The sequence below is a fragment of the Perca flavescens genome, chromosome 13, assembly GCF_004354835.1.
Source record: "Perca flavescens isolate YP-PL-M2 chromosome 13, PFLA_1.0, whole genome shotgun sequence".
Classification (NCBI taxonomy): Eukaryota; Metazoa; Chordata; class Actinopteri; order Perciformes; family Percidae; genus Perca; species Perca flavescens.
Window position 1 is genome coordinate 2,262,717 of NC_041343.1, and position 24,050 is coordinate 2,286,766.

General features: G+C 39.7%; 1 protein-coding gene across 1 annotated transcript in view; it reads left to right on the forward strand.

The window, feature by feature from the left end:
- cblb (Cbl proto-oncogene B, E3 ubiquitin protein ligase) overlaps window positions 1-24,050 on the forward strand; it is a 106,016-nt gene that overhangs the window by 31,329 nt on the left and 50,637 nt on the right. The window contains exon 5 of the mRNA XM_028595039.1: window positions 22,602-22,758. Within this exon, the coding sequence (XP_028450840.1) occupies window positions 22,602-22,758 (157 nt within the window). The remainder of the gene's footprint in view (window positions 1-22,601; window positions 22,759-24,050) is intronic.

The following is a 24,050-nucleotide window of genomic DNA, read 5'->3' on the forward strand; positions in this document are numbered from 1 at the left end:
CACTCAGGTCTTGGAAAAGTGTGCTTGAATCGGTGGTTTACAACGCAGTAAAGGGAGCGCTGACGGAAATGAATGACTCGCTGCAGCACATCAGGGCATAGCTTGAGACAAAGGGAATTGCGATGTGTGATCTGATGCAACCTGACTGCGGCACATTCACGACACAGCGGCATTGGGAGCTGGAGGGAGCACAACATGAGATACATGCTAGGGGCTCCCCAGACCTGCCCATCCACCCGGCCACCCTGAGAGCGACCCACGGAGGGAGAGAGTTCGCCTTCACTGCAACCACAGATGCAGACGTTTTTTGTCGGGAGCTGGATGTGGAGGACGATGCAACATCAACATGGGCCGCTTTGCCCCGGGGACTGTTTCCGAAAATGGCGCCAGAGGACGGCGGGGGGACCGCGCGTCTAGGGCTGGAGACAGCGGCGGGGCCGAAGCTGGCGGACCCAGCGGCTGTGGACTAGCGGTGTCTGGGCTACCGCACTGAATTCGTCTCGAAGCACTGTATGTAAGTTTTTGGAGCCAAGCTTTAAAGGAACATTTAACCAGACTGTAAGAACTTCAGTTTATAGTTTATGTTTTGTTAACACTTTACCAGACTGGAAGAACATGGTTAATGCTGAGGACACTGTAAAGGAACATGTAACCAGACTGGAAAAACAGGATGGATGCTGACCGTCCAGTTTATAATCTATGTTTGTTAACCGTTAACCAGATTGGTAAAACATGATAAATGCTGACTGTTCAGCTTATGTTTCTTACTCCGACCAGATTGGTGTGTTTTTCATATAGCTTATTTCAGAATTTGATAGCTGGTTGAGACCTAGCTCTAGGGTTTTTGTAACACAGTTCATGTTTAGCATAAGAAGTTCACAAGACCTGTTTCAACTTACCTGTAACTTCAGACAGGAGGGGTAATTGTGGGCTGGAGTTTGCGCTAGCTGCGTTTGAGGTGGCCACGTATCTTGCAAATAGGGGTTGGGGTCTGCGGTCTAAGGGTTAAGGGTATTCATTTTATTTTTTGTGTTTTTACCACACTTAAACACGCAGAGCTAACAGCTCACCCTTTGCTACAAATTTATCATTGAATTCCAGTAGGTTACTCAAGACATGATGTGTGTAAATTTCAAAGATGGCTAAACGGGCCAATCAAACGAGCTAAACTCCTGGACTATTTAAGAAGGAAGAACATAGATGCGGCGCTTATACAAGAGTCACATTTACGTAAAAGAGATGTAAATCGTCTACAAAATAAATACTTCAAAGTTGCTGCCTCCTCTAGTGACGACATCAAAACCAAGGGCTCCATTGTGTTGCTGTCACGGAAATGTGCACTCACCGTAGACAAAAATAGTAATAAGGAGTAGGAAAATAGCCTTTGTTTCGGTATATGCATGAGGATGACATATGATGAAAGTTTTTCCCCCGCGCCTAACCAGCTCTCTCTCAATGAATATTCACAAATTATAGGGGAAGACATGAATGCAGTGCTAGATTTAAATCAGGATAGATCAGGGGTCAATCACACAAAAGCCCCAAAACATATATTCACAGTTGTGGAATCCCACCATCTTACAGATATATGGAGGATGCACAACCCTACTAGCAAGGATTACACCTTTTCCATACGTCACCTCACCCACTCCCGCACTGATTATATTTTGTGCTCCAGTGAGGCAGTGTTTCACACGATAGCAATAGAACCAGCAATTCTGTCTGATCACAATGCACATATTAGGAGAAAGATCTAGCAGGTGGCAATTTAATAATTCCTTCTCCAGAACACAACTTTTGATGCAGAATTTAGAGCCAAACTGGCAGAGTTTATATCAGTAAACACCGACTCAGGCAGGCAACTAAAGGATTTATTAGAGATTTCACATCTTCCTTTGCGGTCAACCTGAAGAGGAAAAGAGAGGCAAGGATTGCGGAGTTGGAAGGACGCTGTAAATCTTTAGAGCAGTCTCTTAAGACTTACTCTTCTAGTCACAAGTCAAACAGGGCTAAATTATCTGCTAAGAAGGAGAGCTGAATTTACAATGCACGGAGTGAGACTAAATTATTATTTTAATGGCTGTAAACCAAGTAAATTGCATGCTCTGAAATTAAAGCAAAGTGAATCCAGAGTGTCATCAACAGCATCTGCACAGACCGAGGTATCTCAACAAATCCTAAGGATATCAGCGCCACTTTTCAATCCTTCTATTTAAAATTGTATGAGTCGTCCTGCAACCTAGATCTGACACAGTTCCAGGAGTTCCTAAAAGAACTAAACCTGCCTCTTCTTGACCCAGAGGAGGAAGAATAACTGGGGCAACCTATAACGATAGAGGAACTTAAATCAGCATTAAAAACAGTTAAAAAAGGGAAAACGCCAAGGTTGCTTGGAATTCCATCAGAACTTCTTCTACAGTATTTTGACATATTAGGACCTACCATTTTACAAGCTTTAATTCCAGCCATAGAGATGGGTACTTTCCACCAACAAACCAACACTTTACTAATTTCTGTTATACGCAAAAAGGGCAAAGATCTTACGGATTGCTCAAATTTCAGGCCCATCAGCCTCATCGGGACTGATATTAAGCTTTATTCCAAAGTCTTGGCTCTCCGCCTAGAGCGCTTTATCGAGAAGCTAGTCCACCCCAACCAATCAGGTTTTATACCAAAGCATCATGCTACAGACAATTACGCAGGTAGAGGAGCAATAAGTGGCATTTGACCCCATAATGGCACAATGCACGCTTACTGTCTGGTAACAAACCCTTTGCTTGTAAGCAGTGGAGTGACCAAGGTATTTATACTTTAGACCAGCTATTCAATGAGAAAGGTATGTTGAGTTTTGAAGACCTGAGAGCTAGTTTTGAGGTCCCCAGGACATCCTTCTACTTTTAACTGCACTTAAGATCAGCCCTTAAATGTTATGGAGTGCCATGGGGAAACAGTCCTGAGGTGCACCCAGTCATTAAATGGTTTGTTGATTTTCCTGTGAGAGGATTAGTGTCCAAGATGTATGCTAAACTGATGCAAATATCCATAGGAGAACTCCCAATAGTAAAAAAGTGGAAACGAGAGCTGAGCCCTTAGGGTAACACAGTTAATTGGGAGACAGTTTGGGACAACATTTCCCACTATTCCAAGGACCCAAATCACCAGTATATCCACTTCAACATATGCCATAGGACATATTGGACTCCTCAGAAGAAATACGTTTCGAAAGCCATCCCCACTCCCTATTGTACATTCTGTCAACCTGAACAAACTGGAACTTTCCTACATATGGTCTAGGAGTGTGAACAGGTGCATGAGTTCTGACATAAAACAACATCAATACTATCTGATGTGATAGGATATCTAATCACTACTGACCCAATTGTTTTGTTACCTAAACATGAATCTAAATTACACCTGCTTGAGAGACACAGGAAGATTTGGCTAGCCGGCTCAACTGCAACTAAGAAAATGATAGCTCAACGCTGGCTCCCCCCCCACTCGCTTTATATAAAACAGTGGTTAGCGTATTTTCTAGACATAGTTATGCTTGAGCTCTCTACAGCAAGGATTAACAAAGGTAGGCGGTGTCTGACGGGCCGGTTGGGGGTGTGATGAACAGTGGCGATAATAGTCACATTAATAATGGAACAGTGACTGGATGTAGCGGGAAGCTGCAGGGTTCAGCAGGAAGCTGCATGACATTGCAGGGCACCGCTGAGCTCAGCAGGGAGTGCAGCAGGACCACGGCGAGAGCTGGAACACCGTAAAAAATAAAAAGTTGACACAACTTACAATTTTAAGGCAACAAACTTCAGCAACATTTTAAGTTGGGGAAAAAAACTTTACTTTTTAAGTTTTTCCTCTGAGTTGGTCCAACTTTCAATTTTAGATGTGCTTAACTTAACTCCAAGTTGCGATAACTCACAACAATATATTGAGGTAACTTTAAAACCTTACTTATCTCAACCTAACTCAAAGTTGCAGTAGCTTATAATTTCAAATTGGGAAAACTTCAAAACCTTACTTATCTTAACTAAACTCAAAGTCGCAGTGACTTATAACAATACATTGTGATGACTTTAAAACCTCTCTTATCTCAACTCAACTTGCAAGTTGCAGTAACTGATGATTGTGCTTTGAAATAACTTTAAAACCCAAGTTAAGGTAATTTCAATATAACCATAATACCCACTTCTACAAATAATTTGCACATGCAAATCATATACGTCTTGATTCAACTTTTTTTATTCAACATGTTTAACATGTATCAAATGCTTCAAACAAGCAACTGACAACAGCTGAGACCCATAACTGACCCAATCAGGCCAAACAGTTGTACTTTTCTAACTTTTAAAATGTTGCAGCAAATGCTATATGTATTAAAATACTGTCTGTGTGTCAACAATTCACAAATGATGAAATCCTTACACAAGTAAATAATACAGTACAGTATTATATGTAACTAATAAAGTGCGGGAGACAAAAAGGTTAAGAAGTGTACAGATAGAGCAATGTTTGTTAGTAGCAGAAGACAGTTAAAAGGATAGCTCAGTTAGTCTTTTCCCTTATGGAGATGGCGATTAATGCAGTCACTATGAGGAGTTTGGGGGAGATGTCCTTGTAGCAGAAGTCGTCCTTGTACAGTTGCAGACGGCAGGTTCTTGTTAGCATTTTTTTCAAGCGTAGATTGGCCATGTATTACTACGCCAACTCGTGCTGGTGGAGTTCAGCGAATCACTCAACATGCCAATTAAGAGCCAGAGAGTTGGTGTAGAAATACATGGCCCAAACTACACAAAAAAAGTGCAAAAATAAACGTCTATCTGGCGGAAAACTAAAGCAGTGACAAAATCCAAAATTTCGTGTACACTTGAACAGATATTTATTTTTTAGGTAAGCATTTTCTAGTTGGTAAAAAGGCACTTTTTCTACTCACCCCCACAGTACAAGGCTGACTTCTGCTACAGCAATATCTCCCCCATGTCCTTATAGTGACTGCACTCATTGCCATCTCCATAAGGGAACAGACTAACTATGCATAGATAACTCATAGAACCCCACTTCAAATCAATCATCAAAAATGCTAAACTATTCCTTTAAATAAACAGTGTTGCCTGGACAGTAGTAGTTGTGTATGTCAGTTAACAATTCTTATTTTTTTACTTAAATACTAAGTAAGGACAGCAAGGTTAGATTAGTTAGGCTGACAGACTGAGAAGAGAGTAAAGATGGAGAAAAATGAGATGAGAGAGGTAAAGAGAAATAAGGGAAGAGGATAAAGAAGAGCAATGGAGAGATGAAAAAAAGCGATACAAGTGGGGCAGAATAAAACCCGTAAAGATAAGATCCATCTCAAATATTGGATATTTATATCAGTCCACAATTGGGCAGCATGAACGTTAACAATTAAAACCTGGCCCAACATCAGAAGAAGAAATTTGTTCTCAAAGGATCTGCCTCTTGCAGCCCAACATTAGAAGCTGAAACAATGGGATTACTGAAGGAGTTTGTTTTTGAGGGATCTGACTCTTGCAGAGAGATCTGTTCCAAGCTCCAAGAACACCTTCTGAAATGTTTCGAAGGTGTACCTCAGTTCCTTGGGAAACTGAATGTTTAAGGCATAGATCAGCCCAAAGAGCAAAGCAAAGGCCGTCGGCAGGTCAGGGAGGTCTTGTAAGACGATGTCTTCTTCTAGAACCACAGCTACATTTGCCACTCTTGCAGGAGCCGTACTTTGATCATCCTCCATTGTAGTAAGTATCCCCACAATGAGGCCCTTTGTCTGCTCCTCTTCTGGGTCAGTATCCTTGTGATGGCAGACCGGAAAGACAGACATAGTAAATCAAACTGACAGACGTTTTACAAGCTTTAGTGCATTTGTACATGTTGTATTAGTACTTTTACTTCTTTCCCTGATTATAAGCAAGTGTGTATCTAGTAGGGCTGTCAAAGACTATTCTAAATTCAAATATATATTTGAATTGTTAAAAGAAAACAAAAAAACAGATTTGAATGTGAAAATGTACAATATGTTTGAAAATTGTAAGAGTAAAAACTGGCACTGCTGTGTTATCTGCCTCGCGGGATCGTTCATGGGCCATTCAGCTTTCTGACTGAGACGATCTGGGTTTAGTAATTGGGCATACTGATGACCTATCAGGCGGCTGCAGGTACCGGAAGTAAACAAACAAAGAGGGCAAAGAAAATTAAGACAGTACAAAGACGCTAACGTAAATCTTAAATTGCAGAGTCAACGAGAAAAAATTGGTGTACAATTCATGGAATAGCAAGAGGCTTGGTTGTTAATAACCAAATTATGAACGGCTCTGAGACGGCGCCTGTCCTTCCTCCTGAACACTCCAGACAGAGAAAGAAAAAGAGCGAGGACTAACTGTACACCAGTAGTTATGTCTCCCGTTGTACTGGTTTGTACTGGACCTATTGCGCAAAAATAGATATTCAAATGTATTCAAACCTCTGTGGTTTTCAGAACAAATATTCAAACGTCATTTTTGGCCAATTTTGACAGCCCTAGTATCTAGTGAGACATTTATTACACTTTGTGTCACAGTTTACTTCAGTTTCAGTTCCATAACAAAATACTCCCTTTAGAAATTACAGAAAAAAGACCTCCCTGTGCTGTGTATCTGCTGGAGAGAGCTGGGTTAATAACTTAAAAATAGCACAAGTTTAGTATAAATACGTTCTTTTAGAAGCTTTATTATATATCGGATATATAGAGTCTAATATATAATAAAGCTTCTATATATATCCGATATATAATAAAATCGGATATATAGAGTCTAATTAACAAAAAATATTAATTTATGTTTCCAGAATTAGGTATCTGGATACAGATACCTGAACATTGATTTGATGACAGATTTCTGAACTGAGTTTCTTACCCGTTACACGACTATATGATTCAGTTGCATTTTGGGGGCCTTTAGATAGCACTAAAGACCACCAAACCAAATTCCTCAATATTGCAGCTTTAAATAAAGAATAATAACAGCAAAGTACATCAGAGACACCTCATGCATTTAGATAAAAAAGGAGAACAGTGGATAGATAAACTGGAATGGAAGAATGGGCAGCAGTAACTGTTCGGTAACAATCCTAGTCAAGTACAGCATAAACATGAGTAGCTAATAACCACTCACCAGACAACTCCTGAACAGCTTCTCGTGACTGTCACGGAGATACAAAGGAAGACCCTTCAAGGCTGCAGCCTGTCTGTGTGCTGTGATGTCATTGGTCTGAAACACAAAAAGATGGATGAAAAACATTAAAACAAAAAACACGCAGAAAAGCCAGAAGCTATACGCAAAGGGACTGGCCAGTTCACAATTGAACAATTTCTTTTACAGCTGCATTTTTTATTTACTTAGGTAGAGGACTAAAACTGAATCTCACAATTAACTGTATAAAGTATATATGGATGAAGTATTGACAAACCGCTGTTTTCTTCCACACCAAGCACGCAAATCTGAGGGTAACTCATAACTTAAATATACAGTATAATGCTTTTTAATTGCTACATGTGCAACTTTGTTCACCACTTAGTCGCTACTTTTTCTGTATGTTAGGTAGTGTACATGGTTGTGTGTGTGTATGGGTTAATTCTAATGTTTGATACTATGAGCAACACCTTAAACTGGAAACTTTGTATTTATTATTTTAGCTTTACATATCTTGCAGTAAAAAGATCCCACAATTTCTTGCAGTACAACTGTCAATATTTTCCAAAATACTGAGATTACTAAAAATTCACCTCTTCATCCAGTCCCTTAAGGAGTTGATCCATCTCAGACGGGAAAGCTGCCCTCCTAGTGCGATAGAGTCTAAGCAGTCCTGGAGTGTGCTGATTGATGGCTGCTCTAAAGTTGTCTAGTAGGTTCTTGTTGGTGATCCGATAGAACTCGGCCTGGATCTGTTGCAAAATGGACAGCAATTTCAAATCCTTTGTTAAATTGTGATTAATTTTTTAAATAGAAGTAAAAACTCAAGATTTACTTTTTGGACAGACTTAATCAGGGCCACATTATCTTTTTTTAGCTTCTCACCTCTGCCTCGCAAAAAAGAGCAGGCCATCGTCCTTGAACCTCTGATACCATAGGCTGTAACTCTACAATCTCCTTGCGCCTCAGGGAGAAGGTCAGCTCCATCTGTTGCTTTATGAGTGCAACATTCTTATTCCTCTTCTGTAACTCCTCAACCAGAGCCAGTCTTTCTTCCTCCAACGAGTCATCAGTATGGTTTTCTGGATGGTCAGGGGCATGGTTAATCTCGCCTCGCTTTGGTCTCTTCAAAGAAGGCCCTGCACCATCACCTTCATCACTTCTTCTTTTCCGGTTTAGATTGACCTCAATACAGCCTGCCTCACGGAGCTTGGACCTGTAATTACCCAGTTTATATTTGATGCTCATTTTCCATCCATCATACCCCGTACCATTGCCGGGTTCTCGAAGGCATGGATGCTTACTGACGAGAGCAGAAGCAACGGACTCAATCTGGTCTTGATCAGGATAGGCTTTCACTTTGAAAACTGCCTGAGCAATCTTGTCCAAAATGTCCATTTTCATGTCTCTTGTCACGCTGATACCTCAGTTGGTCTTTTCATACGTTTCGTTGCCTTTGCGTAACTTCAGTTCCACATCATAGGAGAAGGCTGGAATAGGAAAGGGAGAAGGCCACTCTATTACACTTCGCAGATAGTTCTTGATAAAAATAGAGGGACTCTGGGGTGACTCTCTTGTGGATACGCTGGCTGTGTCCAGGGATGAGCTTGAATCAACTGATACGGAGTCTAGTGGAATGAGAACAAGTGGCTCATCCCAAAGAAGGTGCAAGATGACACGTTCAGGTGGCAACTCATTCATAGTGATCAAATTGCAGAGAGCGTTATTAAAGTCTGGGTCCTCGAACTGTATTGTGAAGTTGCCTTGAAGTTCAAGATTTTCCCGAAGAATGGTTTTTAAATCTTCAACTGATTCAGGTACTTCAGGAAGCACCACTTTCCGAGACATAGTTGGGGAGATCTTCACAAGCAGTAAGAGACCCTGCGTTAGAGGGGACAAAATAAATAGAAGGTTTAGTTTACAGAAGCTGTAAAGCAAGGAGTTATATATACGTTGTGTCAGTAATACCTGCAACGCTGTTTACAGTCTGGTAATACTATGGTAGAAATGTGTTCACATGCTAAACTAATCTTTAAGACATACCATTTTGCGTCCCTTTACTGGTGCAGGCACACTTTAGGAGTCACCAGCACCTTGCCTCCCACTGTGTAGGCAGTCAATGGAAGATGGCTGTTGAGAGATTCAGGATCCAAGATCTCAGTGTCTGAATAGATGTTATCCACAAGCTCAAAGGACCTAAAATGTTCCAGGTACCAAGATGTTAGCTTTTTGCCAACAAAGGTGACCTTTCCCAGGTTAACTACTATAGTAACTATTTTATAGAATTCTGGCAGTCCACTGCAGTGTCCAGCTGATATAATCATACCCTCAGCATATCTGGTCCCATGCAAATAAATGTCTTTAGAAAGGGACAAAGTCTCAATATGTGGATACTTTCTTTCAATCACTGTGCGCAGGACAGCATCCAGGGAAGATGTCTTGATATCAGTCACTTTCTCCACATGTAACAATGGCTTGAATAGACTTTGACTATCAAAGTGGCACGCCATCATCTGCTGGTGTTTTGAGGACAGCGTAAGAAGCACATTTTTAAAGTTATGAACATCATGCACAGTCTTCTTAAAAAAACTGTGTTTGGACTCAAATCGCATTGTCCATAATTCCACCAATGGACCAAAGCAGCGTAAAAGGTAGGGATAATGTTCAACAAAGTGGTGCTTTGGGCGCAAGTTAAAATCTGGAAAAGTATCTGTGAGCAGCTTTCTATGATCACACAACTTGATCTCCAAGTAGTGCAATATTTCCTCTGAAAAAGCAGGTGAGACAACAATATCAACTATTTCCTTGAGGTCCATCAATATCTCCCATGCAGGTTCTTGTTCTGGGATGGTCTTTCCAATGAAAAAAGGGAGGAAGCGCAAAAGGGTCCAATTTTCGTGGCCATTGCCACCTATACTGCCCTTTTCAAAACATGCTTTATTAATTGTCTTTGGCCTATTCACCCTGTCTGAGTATTTGTAAGGAAATGAAGATATTATGCTATTCAGTCTGTCCAAAGTAATATAACCTTTGGAAATCAATTTCTTTATACACAAAGACAGTTCAACTGGAATAACACCTTCAAAGAAGTCGTGCAATATGTCTGGAGGAAAACCAGTTACAGGATGAAAATATGACAGATGCTTACTTAAAACACATTCCCTTTTAACACCATTTATATGGGCAACATTTTCATTTTTAAGTTGCACCAAAAATGCATTATGCTCTTCATTGGTGCGTAGCTGGAAATCAGAAATTTCAGTGGTTGCTATTTCACCCCGACTTGTCAAACAAAATCTACAGAACTTGTTTACACTGAAGCTTTCCTGAAAACCTGCAAGTCCATGAGCTCCTAAATTATCAGCACTGACACAAAATAATGAAATTTTCACATAACTATCAAGAGTTTGAACAAATACTCCTACTTGTTCAAGTGACTTTAAATCCTTAATTAATGGACAAAAAAAATTCTCGTAACCAAACTGCTTCACATCAGAAGTCTTTCCAAGGAGGGCTAGATTAATTGAATGTAAACTGGAACGAAACTTTGAAGGTAGATTGAGAACCACCCAATAAACTGCAGTAATCTTGTGAATTGTCTTTGATGTCCCTAATGGGTTGCACAGTTCAAAATCATCTATGTAAAGCCCTAAGGAAATGTGCAGCTCTTGTTCTCCAAAAATTTGATTTTCTTTAAAATAATGGCCATCGTGAAAAGACTTGTAATGCGCTGGTAAACTCTCCTTATTGAAAACAAGCTTTTCCAGATACTCTGCTCTATTGAGTAGAAGTTCAATAACCTGACTTACAGAAACATAGACAAAGGTTTTCCTTGAAGTTCTGTCATAAAACAACTCAGTTGGCTCAATAATGGAGAAATGCTCTCTAAAATATGTATTTCTTCTAAAGTCAGTTGATAATGTCCCTTTTTCTGATGTAGAAATAAGTAATGGATTTGTTTGAAACACAATGTTGCTTATCTCTTGAACAATATTGTCCTCAACTTCAATGTTATGTTTTGCGAAGACCTCTTTCAGAACCGCAGATGTATGAAACTTTGATAATGACAAAATATCATTAAATTCTTCTATGATTGACTGTATTGCATGTTTAGACACATTTAACATACATTGCATACGTAGAAAAAGGGATGCTAGTTTGTGCTCGAGTATTTCAGCATCTACATTCTCTAAACACACAGCCTCAACTTTTTCTGTAGAGTCTAATCCAGTACTACTGGTCAATGAGTATCCAGTCTCAGCTTCTTCATTATTTTGTTGGTCTGTTTCATTACACTCAACACCATTAACTACCCTAACAGTTGGCCGAAAATCTTTAAGTGTATGATTTTTATGTTTCCGTGAAATGTGACCAGTAAAGCTGTTAAGGCGGTTTGTTTGAAAGCTGCAGCCTAAGAATGGGCAACTAACGCTCTCTTTGTTTCTGAGGTGATTATGCAAATGCTTTAAGACTTTCTTTCTACAGCAAATGTCTTTAAACTCACACAACCAGCAGGAAAATGTAAAGTTCTCTTGCTTTGGGACAGTCCTGTGTAATCTTGAAAGGTGGGATTTCAATAAACCAAATGTTCTAAAAGTGCACAAGCAGTCTGTGTGGATGCAAGGCCAGGTTGCTCCTCTGTGATACAGGCGGTAGTGCTTCAGGAGAACAGCTTCATTGAGGTTGGTGAACTTGCAGAACTTGCATTGCATTCAACTCAATCTGAAAGAAAAAGGTTACAATATATTGGTAATAATATAAGAAACAATTAAGTACGTATGAGTTGTTTTTAAATGCGGTTCTTAATCAGTTTCAAACATTTATTAATTGTGGTGCAACAGATCAGTTCATCTTTTTGATAAAAAAACAAATTTTTTCCTCCTCCATTTGAGAAATATTCCTGTACACACGATGGTCTTTTAGAACAGTGGTTCCCAACCTGGGGTCCTGGCACCCCTTAGGGGGGCGGCAAAAATCACAGGGGCGCACAGTGTGCAAGTCTTTATCTGGTTTAAGGTTGAGGTAAAAAAAAAATATTTGCACATGTTAAACAAATTATGATAATACACTAGAATATATAATGTATACAAAAGTCTGTATAAAAACTATATATTTTATATTTGTTTCAGCTTTTCTTAGACATAAGTAGGGGGGGTGCCAAGGAAAAAAGGTTGGGAACCACTGTTTTAGAATTAATATCTCTCAGTACACACTGCAATGCAAAAAACGATTGAAAACACTGACATAATAATATGCACCCAGAGGCATGCTTGGAAACGCCTGGCTCTCAGATGATCTAATAGCTGATTGGTTCAGAATTGACTCTACATGATGTTTTATTGTTTTTGAATAGGAGATATTTTAATTAATACTAGTCTGAAGTCTTATTCAGGTAACAGATCACGTGTGGCTGACAATAACGTTTAGTAGTCAGAGACACTAAATCAGATCACCAGCAACATATTGCATGTAGAACATTTTAAAAGCTAACGTTACTCCGTCATAATAAGAAGAACTGGAGACTCCGTACAAGCTGAAATATATGTCAAATAACATTTTAATAAATTAGTAATCGGACCTAACATTATCTGAGTGTTTCTGTGACTTCCTGTTCTGACTGAAGGCTGTTGAAACGACTTGACCACCGCTTTTTGTCACGCTTTGGATATAGCTAATATATGTGTTGTTTGCATGTGGACAGAAGGCCAAAGCTCAGAAAAAGCTACGGTTACGAAAATAACCGTGTAACGTTATGTGTGGACATGACCTATAACCGCATTTAGGGATGCCTCTCTAAGTTTGCTGTCCGCATCGTATGTGTATGGGTGTAGGGAGGAGTTGAGCCCCGCGTCAGTCAAGTGCAATAACGTTCATTATTAGACCCTGCTCTATCGCTAACGTTGCTATCTGTCTTATAAAACCTCCTTGCTTCTCTCCTGAACCAGAAGACGGGGAGATGCAGGAGGATGTCGGTCCATGTGTTGGGGCGGCATTATATAGCTAGCGTAATCTATTCGTTTTAACTGTTATTTAGACATTAAAGTTTATGATACCTCACGTTAGTACTAACGTTACTTTAAAACACTATTCCACAACACTGACTTCAATTGAACCCAATTAATAGCTTAACTGTTGGTACTAGGGTGTTTAGATTCAAGCAACCGAAAGCCGACACTGTTAGAAATGTATAAAGTTACTAGCTAGCTAACGTTCCCACAATTACGAAATAGTATAATCACACAAGTATTTAAACTTACCTGTCTGAAAAGACTTTTCCGAAGTTTAAACGGTAACATTAGCTAGCTAAATTACATGCTTAGACAAGTAGCTAGCTACCGCTTTTATCAGCTAAGGTTAGTCTAACGTTAGCTAACATAACCTGTTAGCTTACAATTATCCGAAGCTAGCAGCGAGCGTTAGCTTTGGGCCAAACTGTTGTCAATAAAGTAACACCTAACTTATCCACTCATTTATCATACAATTATAAAATCATACAATTTTATATTTTAACAGAAAGACAGGTTCAAACTTGCCTGTGTGGGCCAACTGTATAGTGGGCTCCAGGTTCCATGCAGCTCCACTCCAAACAGCCAGTGCGGGAATCTGATGACTTCAAATGACTATCTTCAACTCGGAAAGTTGGCTTTCCCGCATTTCACAACAAAAACATATGAGTTATCAGAACTTTTGCTCTAGTTGTGCATCCCAACTGAATGAAGTATTTTGAGATGACTTACTAAATGCCGTTGAATCATACAAATTTCAACTTTTGCTGGAGCGACTTACATTTTTTAATCAAATATTAATAATTCATATTTTCAATTCTTAAACACTTAAAATACTTTTTCATGTCAACAAAATTAAGTTGGAGTTTTTACAGTGAACCAGGATCTTGGTGCCAACGTTCTCCAAGGATATACGCTGGGGGAAAAAACATAAGGACTCCGGGGAGTAAACTCCCCAGAAGCTAGGATTAGTAACAAGCATTTCTGGGACTGGATACACACAAATAGTAATAGTAATAGTAATAGAAAGGGAGAGGAGAGAGCAGCTCAGTGTGTCAAAGGAAAGAAGTCCCCCGGCAGTCTAGAACTATAACAGCGTAACTATAACAGCGTAACTAAGAGAGACAGGTCATAAGGAGAGGTAGCTTTTTCGGGCTTAGAACTCTCCTCCTGCCGGATCGGGCTTGGCTGGCCTGCCTCCCTCTACTTTGTTATGTATTATTAATCTAACAATTATGAAGAGAAGCAGGTGGGCCAGTTAGGTGAACACTGCAACTCCTCACTCCCTAACTATAAGCTTTATCAAATAGAAGAGTTTTAAGTTCATTCTTGAAAGCGATTACAGTTTCTGCCCCCCGAACCCAGATCGGGAACTGGTTCCATAGGAGAGGAGCCTGATAACTGAAGGCTCTTGCTCCCATTCTACTTTTAGAGACGCTAGGTACCACCAGTAACTCTGCATTCTGGGAGCGCAGTGCTCTAGTGGGACAATAGGGTATTAGGAGCTCTTCTAGATATGATGGTGCTAGACCATTTAGAGCTTTGTAGGTCAATAGAAGGATTTTAAACTCAATCCTGGATTCAACAGGAAGCCAGTGCAGAGAAGCTAATACAGGAGAAATATGATCTCTTTTCTTAGTTCTTGTGAGAACGCGGCGCTGCAGCATTCTGGATCAGCTGGAGAGTCTTAAGGGACTTATTCGAGCAACCTGACAGTAGGGAATTACAATAGTCCAGCCTGGAAGTAACAAATGCATGGACTAGTTTTTCAGCATCGTTTTGAGACAGGATATTCCTAATTTTGGCAATGTTACGAAGATGAAAAAGGCTGTTCTTGAGGTTTGTTTTAGATTGGCATTAAAGGATATATCCTGATCAAAAATGACTCCTAAATTTCTGACAGTAGTGCTGGAGGCCAGGGCAATACCATCCAGAGTAGCTATGTCTTTAGATAATGAGGTTCTGAGGTGTTTAGGTCCCAGTACAATAACTTCAGTTTTGTTAGGGTTTAACATCAGAAAATTATAGGTCATCCAGGATTTTATATCTTTAATGCACGCTTGAAATGTAGCTAGCTGACTAGTTTCGTCTGGTTTGATTGACAAGTATAATTGGGTGTCATCCGCATAACAGTGAAAGTTAATTGAGTGTTTCCTAATAATATTGCCTAGAGGAAGCATATATAGGGAGAATAGAATTGGTCCAAGCACTGAGCCTTGAGGAACCCCATGGCTAACTTTTGCGTACTTGGAGGATTAATCATTAACATTAACAAATTGAGATCGATCAGAGAAATAGGACTTAAACCAGCTTAGAGCAACTCCTTTAATGCCAACCAAGTGTTCCAATCTCTGTAACAGGATTGAATGGTCAATAGTGTCAAATGCAGCACTAAGATCTAGTAAAACAAGAATGGAGACAAGTCCTTTGTCTGCAGCAGTTAAAAGGTCGTTAGTAATTTTCACCAGTGCCGTCTCTGTGCTATGATGCTTTCTAAATCCTGATTGAAAGTCATCAAATAAACTATTGCTATGTAGAAAATCACATAACTGATTAGCAACCACCTTCTCAAGGATCTTGGAGAGAAAGGGAAGGTTAGATATAGGTCTATAGTTTGCTAAGACCTCAGGATCGAGGGTGGGTCTTTTCAGAAGAGGTTTTATCACAGCTACTTTAAATGACTGTGGTACATAACCTGTTAATAAGGACATATTGATCATATCTAGTAATGAAGTGTTTACCACGGGTAACGCTTCTTTGAGTAATCTCGTTGGGATGGGGTCTAAGAGACAGGTAGATGGCTTAGCTGAGGATATCTTTAACATTAATTGTTGGAGGTCTATAGGATAAAAGCAGTCTAAGTATATGTTGAGACAATTCGTTATTTCTAGCGACTCTGCGTTTAAAGGAGAACCGTTAGAAGTTGAGGGCAAAAGGTGATGAATTTTATCTCTAATTGTTGTAATTTTATCATTAAAGAAGATCATGAAGTCATCACTACTCAGAGCTAGAGGAATAGATGGCTCAGTAGAGCTGTGGCTATTTGTCAGCCTGGCTACAGTGCTGAAAAGAAACCTTGGGTTGTTCTTGTTTTCTTCTATTAGTGATGAGTAATAGTCTGATCTGGCCTTTCTTAGAGTCTTCCTATAGGTTTTCAGACTTTCTTGCCAATCCAAACGGGATTCTTCCACTTTGGTGGAGCGCCACTTACTTTCGAGGTTTCGCGAGATTTGTTTTAATTTGCGAGTTTGGGAATTATACCAAGGTGCTAATTTCCTTTGCTTCATCATCCTCTTTTTCAGGGGAGCAACGGAGTCTAAGGTCGTCCGTAGGCAAGTCGTAGCACCGTCTACAAATGTATCAATTTGAGAGGGACTGAGGTTAACATAGAGGTCCTCTGTTATGTTAAGGCACGACATAGAGTCGAATGCTGTTGGAATATCTTCTTTAAATTTAGCTATAGCACTGTCAGATAGGCATCTGGTGTAGAAGCTTTTATCTAATTTAATATAGTCAGGTAGTAAGAATTCGAAAGTGATTAAAGAATGATCTGATAATACAGAATTCTGCGGAAATATTATTAAATCCTCAATTTCAATACCATATGCCAGCACAAGGTCGAGGGTGTGGTTAAAACAGTGCACACTCTGACTGAAACCGACTGAATCCAGTAATGAGTTGAAAGCAGTACTAAGGCTATCATTGTCAACGTCCACATGGATATTAAAATCACCTACAATAAGTACTTTGTCTGATTTAAGGACTAAACATGATAAAAACTCTGAGAATTCAGATAAAAATTCAGAATACGGACCTGGAGCCCTGTAAATAACAACGAATATAATTGGCTGTAATGTTTTCCATTTTGGATGTTGAAGATTAAGAACAAGACTTTCAAAGGAGTTATAATTTAGTTTAGGTTTAGGAGTAATTAACAGGCTTGCATCAAAGATGGCTGCAACTCCCCCTCCTCGGCCTGAGCCTCTAGGAATTTGAGTATTAATATGACTGGGAGGAGTGGCTTCATTTAGACTGACATAGTCTTCATGGCCCAGCCAGGTTTCAGTAAGACAAAATAAATCAATATTGTTAACTGATATCAACTCGTTAACCAATAATGCTTTAGAAGACAGAGATCTAATATTTAATAGTCCACATCTAATTTTCCTATTTTGTTCTATCGTTGCAGTCGTTTTAATTCCAATTAGGTTATTAAGTATAGCGCATCTTTTGTTTACCTTTGATTTAACAGATCTGAGTCGGGGAACAGACACCGTGCTTATTAGACTATGAGTGGGTGACTGCTCCAACGGAAGCACCGAGGGGCGCGTAGTACTGCACCCCTGATTGCTAATATCAAACTTGGGTTGTCATGGTTTATGTCTGATAAACTCGGTCAGATTTTTTGATATGAGAGCGGCTCCGTCCCAGGTGGGATGAATGCCGTCTCTCTCCATCAGACCAGGCTTTCCCCAGAACGCCCCCCAGTTATTCACATAGCCCACATCGTTAGCTAATGACCTCAACGCCACAAGAACTAGAGGAGAGCAACTAGGCAAGGTGTGATTTCTGTTTATTCGTTTGTTTCTTTTGTTTTCCTCGAGACCGCAGAGGGTGGGGGATGGGAGAAGGTTTTTATTCTTGTTCAGTTTGTGTTTATCTGTTCTATGCACCACATGACATTACCTGGCACATATGTGGAATTTGTTATGTATGTCTGGATGATAAATGGTGCTAAAAAAAAAAAAAGAAGCCAAGACTTTGAGATATTCTTCGATGGCACCATTAAAAAAAAACAACATTTAGCCCACAAACAACCCCTAAAAAACTATTTTAAAGTGTAGAAGAGAGAGGTCAGATTTAATGAAGGAAGTTCCATGTTAATTTGCTGAATTCCCTAAGTAGAGGAGCACTTTCTGCATTGACTAAATGGATTCAGGATATTGGGATACACAAAAAAACACTTAAACTTAGATTACAGGGAATAAAACAAAAAGTCTCACTTTTCTTTAAATGGATGGTTTCTCTAAAGCAGGGGTCTTCAACGTTTTTTAAGCCAAGGACCCCCTTAACTGTAGAGAGATCCCCTACAAAATATATTGTATTAAATGAAGATATAGAGCCTTTATACATACCTTTTTTAGAAAACTAAGCTATATTCAATAGCCTAATAATTGTTGGCATGAGTTTATAAATCATGTTTTAATGTTAAACATACAGTACAGGCCAAACGTTTGGACACACCTTCTCATTCAATGTGTTTCCTTTATTTTCATGACTATTTACACTGTAGAATCTCACTGAAGGAACACATATGGAATTATGTACTTAACAAAAAGTGTGAAATAACTGAAAACATGTCTTGTATTTTAGATATCTCAAAGTAGCCACCCTTTTCTTTTTTGATAGCACTGCAAACCCTTGGTGTTCTCTCAATGAGCTTCATGAGGTAGTCACCTGAAATGGTTTTCACTTCACAGGTGTGCCTTGAAGTGGAATTTTTTCCCTTAATGGGGTTGGGGCCATCACTTGTGTTGTGCAAAAGTCAGGTTGATACACAGCCGACAGTCCTATTGGACAACTGTTAGAATTCATATTATGGCTAGAACCAATCAGCTAAGTAAAGAGAAACGAGTGGCCATCATTACTTTAACAAATGTCAGTCAACTTTGAATGTGTCCCCAAGTGCAGTCACAAAAACCGTCAAGCGCTACAACGAAACTGGCTCACATGAGGACCGCCCCAGGAAAGGAAGACCAAGAGTCACCTCTGCTGCTGAGGATAAGTTCATCCGAGTCACCAGCCTCAGAAATCGCAAGTTAACAGCAGCTCAGATTAGAGACCAGATGAATGCCACACAGAGTTCTAGCAGCAGACACATCTCTAGAACAACTGTTAAGAGGAGACTGCGCAAATCAGGCCTTCATGGTCAAGTAGCTGCTAGGAAACCACTGCTAAGGAGAGGCAACAAGCAGAACAGATTTTTTTGGGCCAAGAAACACAAGGAATGGACATTAGACCAGTGGAAATCTGTGCTTTGGTCTGATGAGTTGAAATTTGAGATCTTTGGTTCCAACTGCCGTGTCTTTGCAGAAAAGGTGAATGGATGGATTCTACATGCCTGCTCCCACCGTGAAGCATGGAGGAGGAGGTGTGATGGTGTGGGGTATCTTTGCTGGTGACACTGTTGGGGATTTATTCAAATTGAAGGCATACTGAACCAGCATGGCTACCACAGCATCCTGCAGCGACACGCCATCCCATCCGGTTTGCGTTTAGTTGGACCATCATTTATTTTTCAATAGGACATTGACCCCAAACACACCTCCAGGCTGTGTAAGGGCTGATTGACCAAGAAGGAGAGTGATGGAGTGCTGCGCCAGATGACCTGGCCTCCACAGTCACCGGACCTGAACCCAATCAAGATGGTTTGGGGCGAGCTGGACTGCAGAGTGAAGGCAAAAGGGCCAACATGTGCTAAACATCTCTGGGAACTCCTTCAAGACTGTTGGAAAACCATTTCAGGTGACTACCTCTTGAAGCTCATCAAGAGAATGCCAAGAGTGAGCAAAGCAGTAATCAGAGCAAAGGGTGGCTACTTTGAAGAAACTAGAATAGAAGACATGTTTTCAGTTATGACACACTGTTTTGTTAATTACATCATTCCACATGTGTTCATTCATAGTTTTGATGCCTTCAGTGAGAATCTACAATGTAAATAGTCATGGAAACGTATTGAATGAGAAGGTGTGTCCAAACTTTTGGCCTGTACTGTACATGAGGCACAGTTAATCCTTAAGATTAACTCCTTAGTGACTACCTTACGTACAGGCCAGTAAGCCTATCACCAGTGGGGACTTATATTTGCTAATATTTTGTTGGATTCATGTTAAGACTTTTTAATTTTTCAAAAAACTTTTAAAAATTAACAAAACATTTGGAGGCCCCCTTGCATTGATTCTGAGGACCCCCTAGGGTCCCAGACCCCCTGTTGAAGATCCCTGCTCAAAAGGAAACCAAAAGATGGAAATTAGGCTAAGCTGCAGACAAAAACAAAGCTATTTAATATGTGTCATACTGTTTGAAGTGCATGTAGGTGTAGTGCTGGAAAAGGAGCCCAGTTTGTATGAACACTATCTTAGAGCACATCCTTATTTTAATTCACAGGATACACAACTATTCAATTTATTGATTGGTGCATGTAAATGCTACATCATGCTTACAATAAATCTGTTTAACTTGTGTTTTTAGCTGCTAGTACACCAACTGTATTAGCTGCAATATTAGTATCTATAATACTGATAGTAGGTGAATATATTAGCCTTTGTTGAGATCCACAGACTGTGAAAGGTCATTATTGCATGTGAAAAAGCCTCAATAGCTTCAATTCATATTCTGCCGTTTCAATGGCAGCTGGCATTTTAAGAGTGATTTATTTAAACTGACAATGAATGGGGATTCTTGATTTTCTGGTTCTAGTGATCCTTATTGCCATGTTGGTTGGTACTTTCGAAACACACTGCTGTTGACGATATGAAGTGCATTCTTCTTCAGAATGCTCTAAAGAACCAACTCAGGAGTTTAAAAAAAATGTATTCGTTGAAAGTGAAGAATAAGACATATTTATTAAGCGGCTCACTACTGACCGGCAAGTGAGGAACCTTTTAAGAGAAAATGTTTCGTGATCACAGGATTTACCACATGCATACTAGACCATGCCGATGATGTATGCATTCTTCTTTCTTTCTCCTCACTCAGTATTAGCCTTCTGAGATTGTGTCCTCCTGAACAGTATAGTTGAATAGCCCTGCTGTAAGCTTTGTACAGTCACATTTACCTGGGCTTAGTGAAAATCTCTTTTGCATATCCAGTGTAAAGAGCCAGAATTGGGGGAGAAGGAGAAGGGGAAGGGGGCCACCAAAAATGTATTTTGGCCAACAGAATAAGGGGCTTGGTGGCCCGTGCGGGCAGTGCTACAAAATGTTGGCATCTATCCCTGTTATTGTATGCAATTTAGGCAATAAAAATGTAGCTTTTTCTAAAATGGAAACCTCTTGCTGTTTACTGTAAAACAAGAGTATTTCTGATCAGATTACTTGATTAATCGATGGAATAATCGGTAAAATACTTGGTTACTAAAATAATTGATAGCAGCAGCCTAAAGTGGATTTACGGATGGTAGAGAGGAGAGGATGGTTTGTTTACACCAGCAGCTAAGTTTACAAGTATTTGCCAAATTTCAAGATTGGTGGCAAAGTAAGATAAACAGTTAGACTACATAAAACTGCTTTTATTTCATGTTGAAAGCTTGTTTGTAAATGTACTGTTTGCAGAGTAGCTCGCTGTGTTTGTTTCAAACAGCAGTGATGGATGAGAGACTGCATGCAGACAGAGCAGACTGAAATATTGCTTTTTACTTGTTTATGCCTGTTGAACAGGTAAGCATTGATAAAGTATTGGCTTCTTGCTCACAGAGGTTATATTGTACTTACAGTAACGAGCATATTGTTTGTTCATCTGCACCAGGGGCCCTTGATAATCCTCTTGATCATTCCCAGTTAAGTACATGTGCTACATGTTGTTACGCACTATACCTCTCTGCTCTGCTCACCGTAAGTTATGCTTGAACCTGCATAGCATTTTATCTGGTTTATCATGGGCGTAGTCCAATGTGACTTAAGTCCTCTTAGAGATGCAAATACGGGGGTCTGGGTTTGGGCTGTCCCTGTGGAATGTTACCTGCTGTAACTGAAAAGTTTATGTTCTATCTTCACATACTTTTCAAAATCACATATTATGTATGAAGTTGACACATTGGAAAGTGTAAATAAAAATGTTTCTGTTCTTGGGTAAAATATGTACAGACCTGTGACCATCTAATTTCTCGCATGTCTTTTTCTAATTTACTGAATATGTTGCTGCCCAGTAAAAATGCATTTTAAGTTTGTACTTTTGCGGCAATAGACATTTTTAACTATGTCAATAAGTGAGATTAACCTATTGTGTTTGGCCACTGAGGCTGTTGATCACAGTCACCACATACATTTGGTAATTTGACATTTGGTCGAAATGACATTACCAGCAGATACTTTTGTTTCCCATGGCAAATTTCTATTAGTTGTGGGTGAGACAATTCACTCCTCCCCAGTTTGTACCACCATACTTCACAATGTTTTGTTCTGTTCTTTTCATTGTTTTGTCTTATCTTAAGCCGTAAGAGTAATGAGTTAAACAAAAGTTCAAACTTATCTAAGAATCAATTCTTGTCACGCATTTTTAGTTGTACAGAAACTTTTCTTTTGCATTTGTCAAATGGACATTTATATCAATAAAGATATAGTTTTTAATATAAATATAAAATATAAAATAAAGATAGTTTCTTTGCTTTTATGATTGTACTGGTTCTCTCTTGCAGGACAATAGTGCCATGGAAAGTCTTCCGACAGTGCCTTCATGAAGTGCATCCCATCAGCTCGGGCCTGGAGGCCATGGCCCTCAAATCCACCATCGACCTCACCTGCAACGACTACATTTCTGTGTTTGAGTTTGACATTTTCACACGCCTCTTCCAGGTTGGTCAAAATAAAACTAAGGTTCAAACATATTCATCAAATGGTTTTGACACAAATGGCAAATAGCACTTTATTATTGGTGTATTCAGATACAACAAGTTTAGGCATTTCCCTATCAAGGCAAAACCATGTTCATTCCTATGAGAGTTGCTCAGTGTCGCATGAAGTCATTATTGAGCCAAAACCGCTAATAAAATTAACTGGATGATCGGCGCTGTTTCCATACTGTGTGGCCAAAGAGCAGAGTGTATAGAGACCGATAGAATCAAAGATTTTAGGGGTTGAGACCAAGTCAAGCCAAAGACCAAGGCAGAGACCGGTCACTATTCGGTCAATCGGTGCATCTCTACTTGGCTTACCTTTCTTCATGCCTCTTTTCTAAAATTAAAGGTGGTCCCAGCTTTCTCAGTCAGCTTTATATTGCAGAATTTACAAATTGCAGTGCTTTTTTACATGTTGTTTGTCAAATAAATTCTTTATGGTTTAAGTAGCCAAATTCTATTACCGACAAGTTGGAGCTAGAGCTTCTCCTCCTGTGTCCTCTCATTCACTTTGTTGGGAGTGCGTGTTAAGGGGGTGCGGAGATGGGGGTAACAGTAACAAATTAGAAATAAGTCAAGTTATTGGTTGCATTTGAAGCAGGATGTTTTACATCCAATCACAGTAAAGATGTTAACACATAAATCAGACAATATACAGGCAATTCAGTGATATCCCTGCAGTTGTGGTCTTGACCGGTCTTGGAATAAAATCCTCTTTATCCGAGACCAAGTGAAAATGCAGTGGATACCGAGACCTTAAAAAAATTATCTTGGGTACTACAACACTGGGGTTAACAAAACAACAGTGATGCTATGTGCTCTAAAGTTAGTACTAACATTGTTTAGTAGGTAGGAGGTGTTATGTTAATGTTGGCTCCAGTGCGTCATCAAGCCATGATTTTAGACTGCCCAAAAAATCCTGGACACATATGTTTAGAAACAAATCACTGATTTTGCTAAACCATGTTTTGGGTACACTTTCTGTAATAAAACATCTAAAAGCAAAAATCCTATCAGATGGGGGAACCTGGGACAAAATCTTATTAAATGGGGGTCTGTGGTCTAATTTCTGTCAGTTTGGCAGTGGTTCTTACCCTTTTTAAGTCACCCCCACCCAGACCCCCCACACCCCCAGTCGACCCTCCAGAATAATGAGGTCCCTTTTCCAAAAGTGACACTGACGTGAAATATATTGTGATATTGTGGTTTTAGCTGCTAGCTAATGTTAGCTTGCTTGCTCGCTAACTGGTC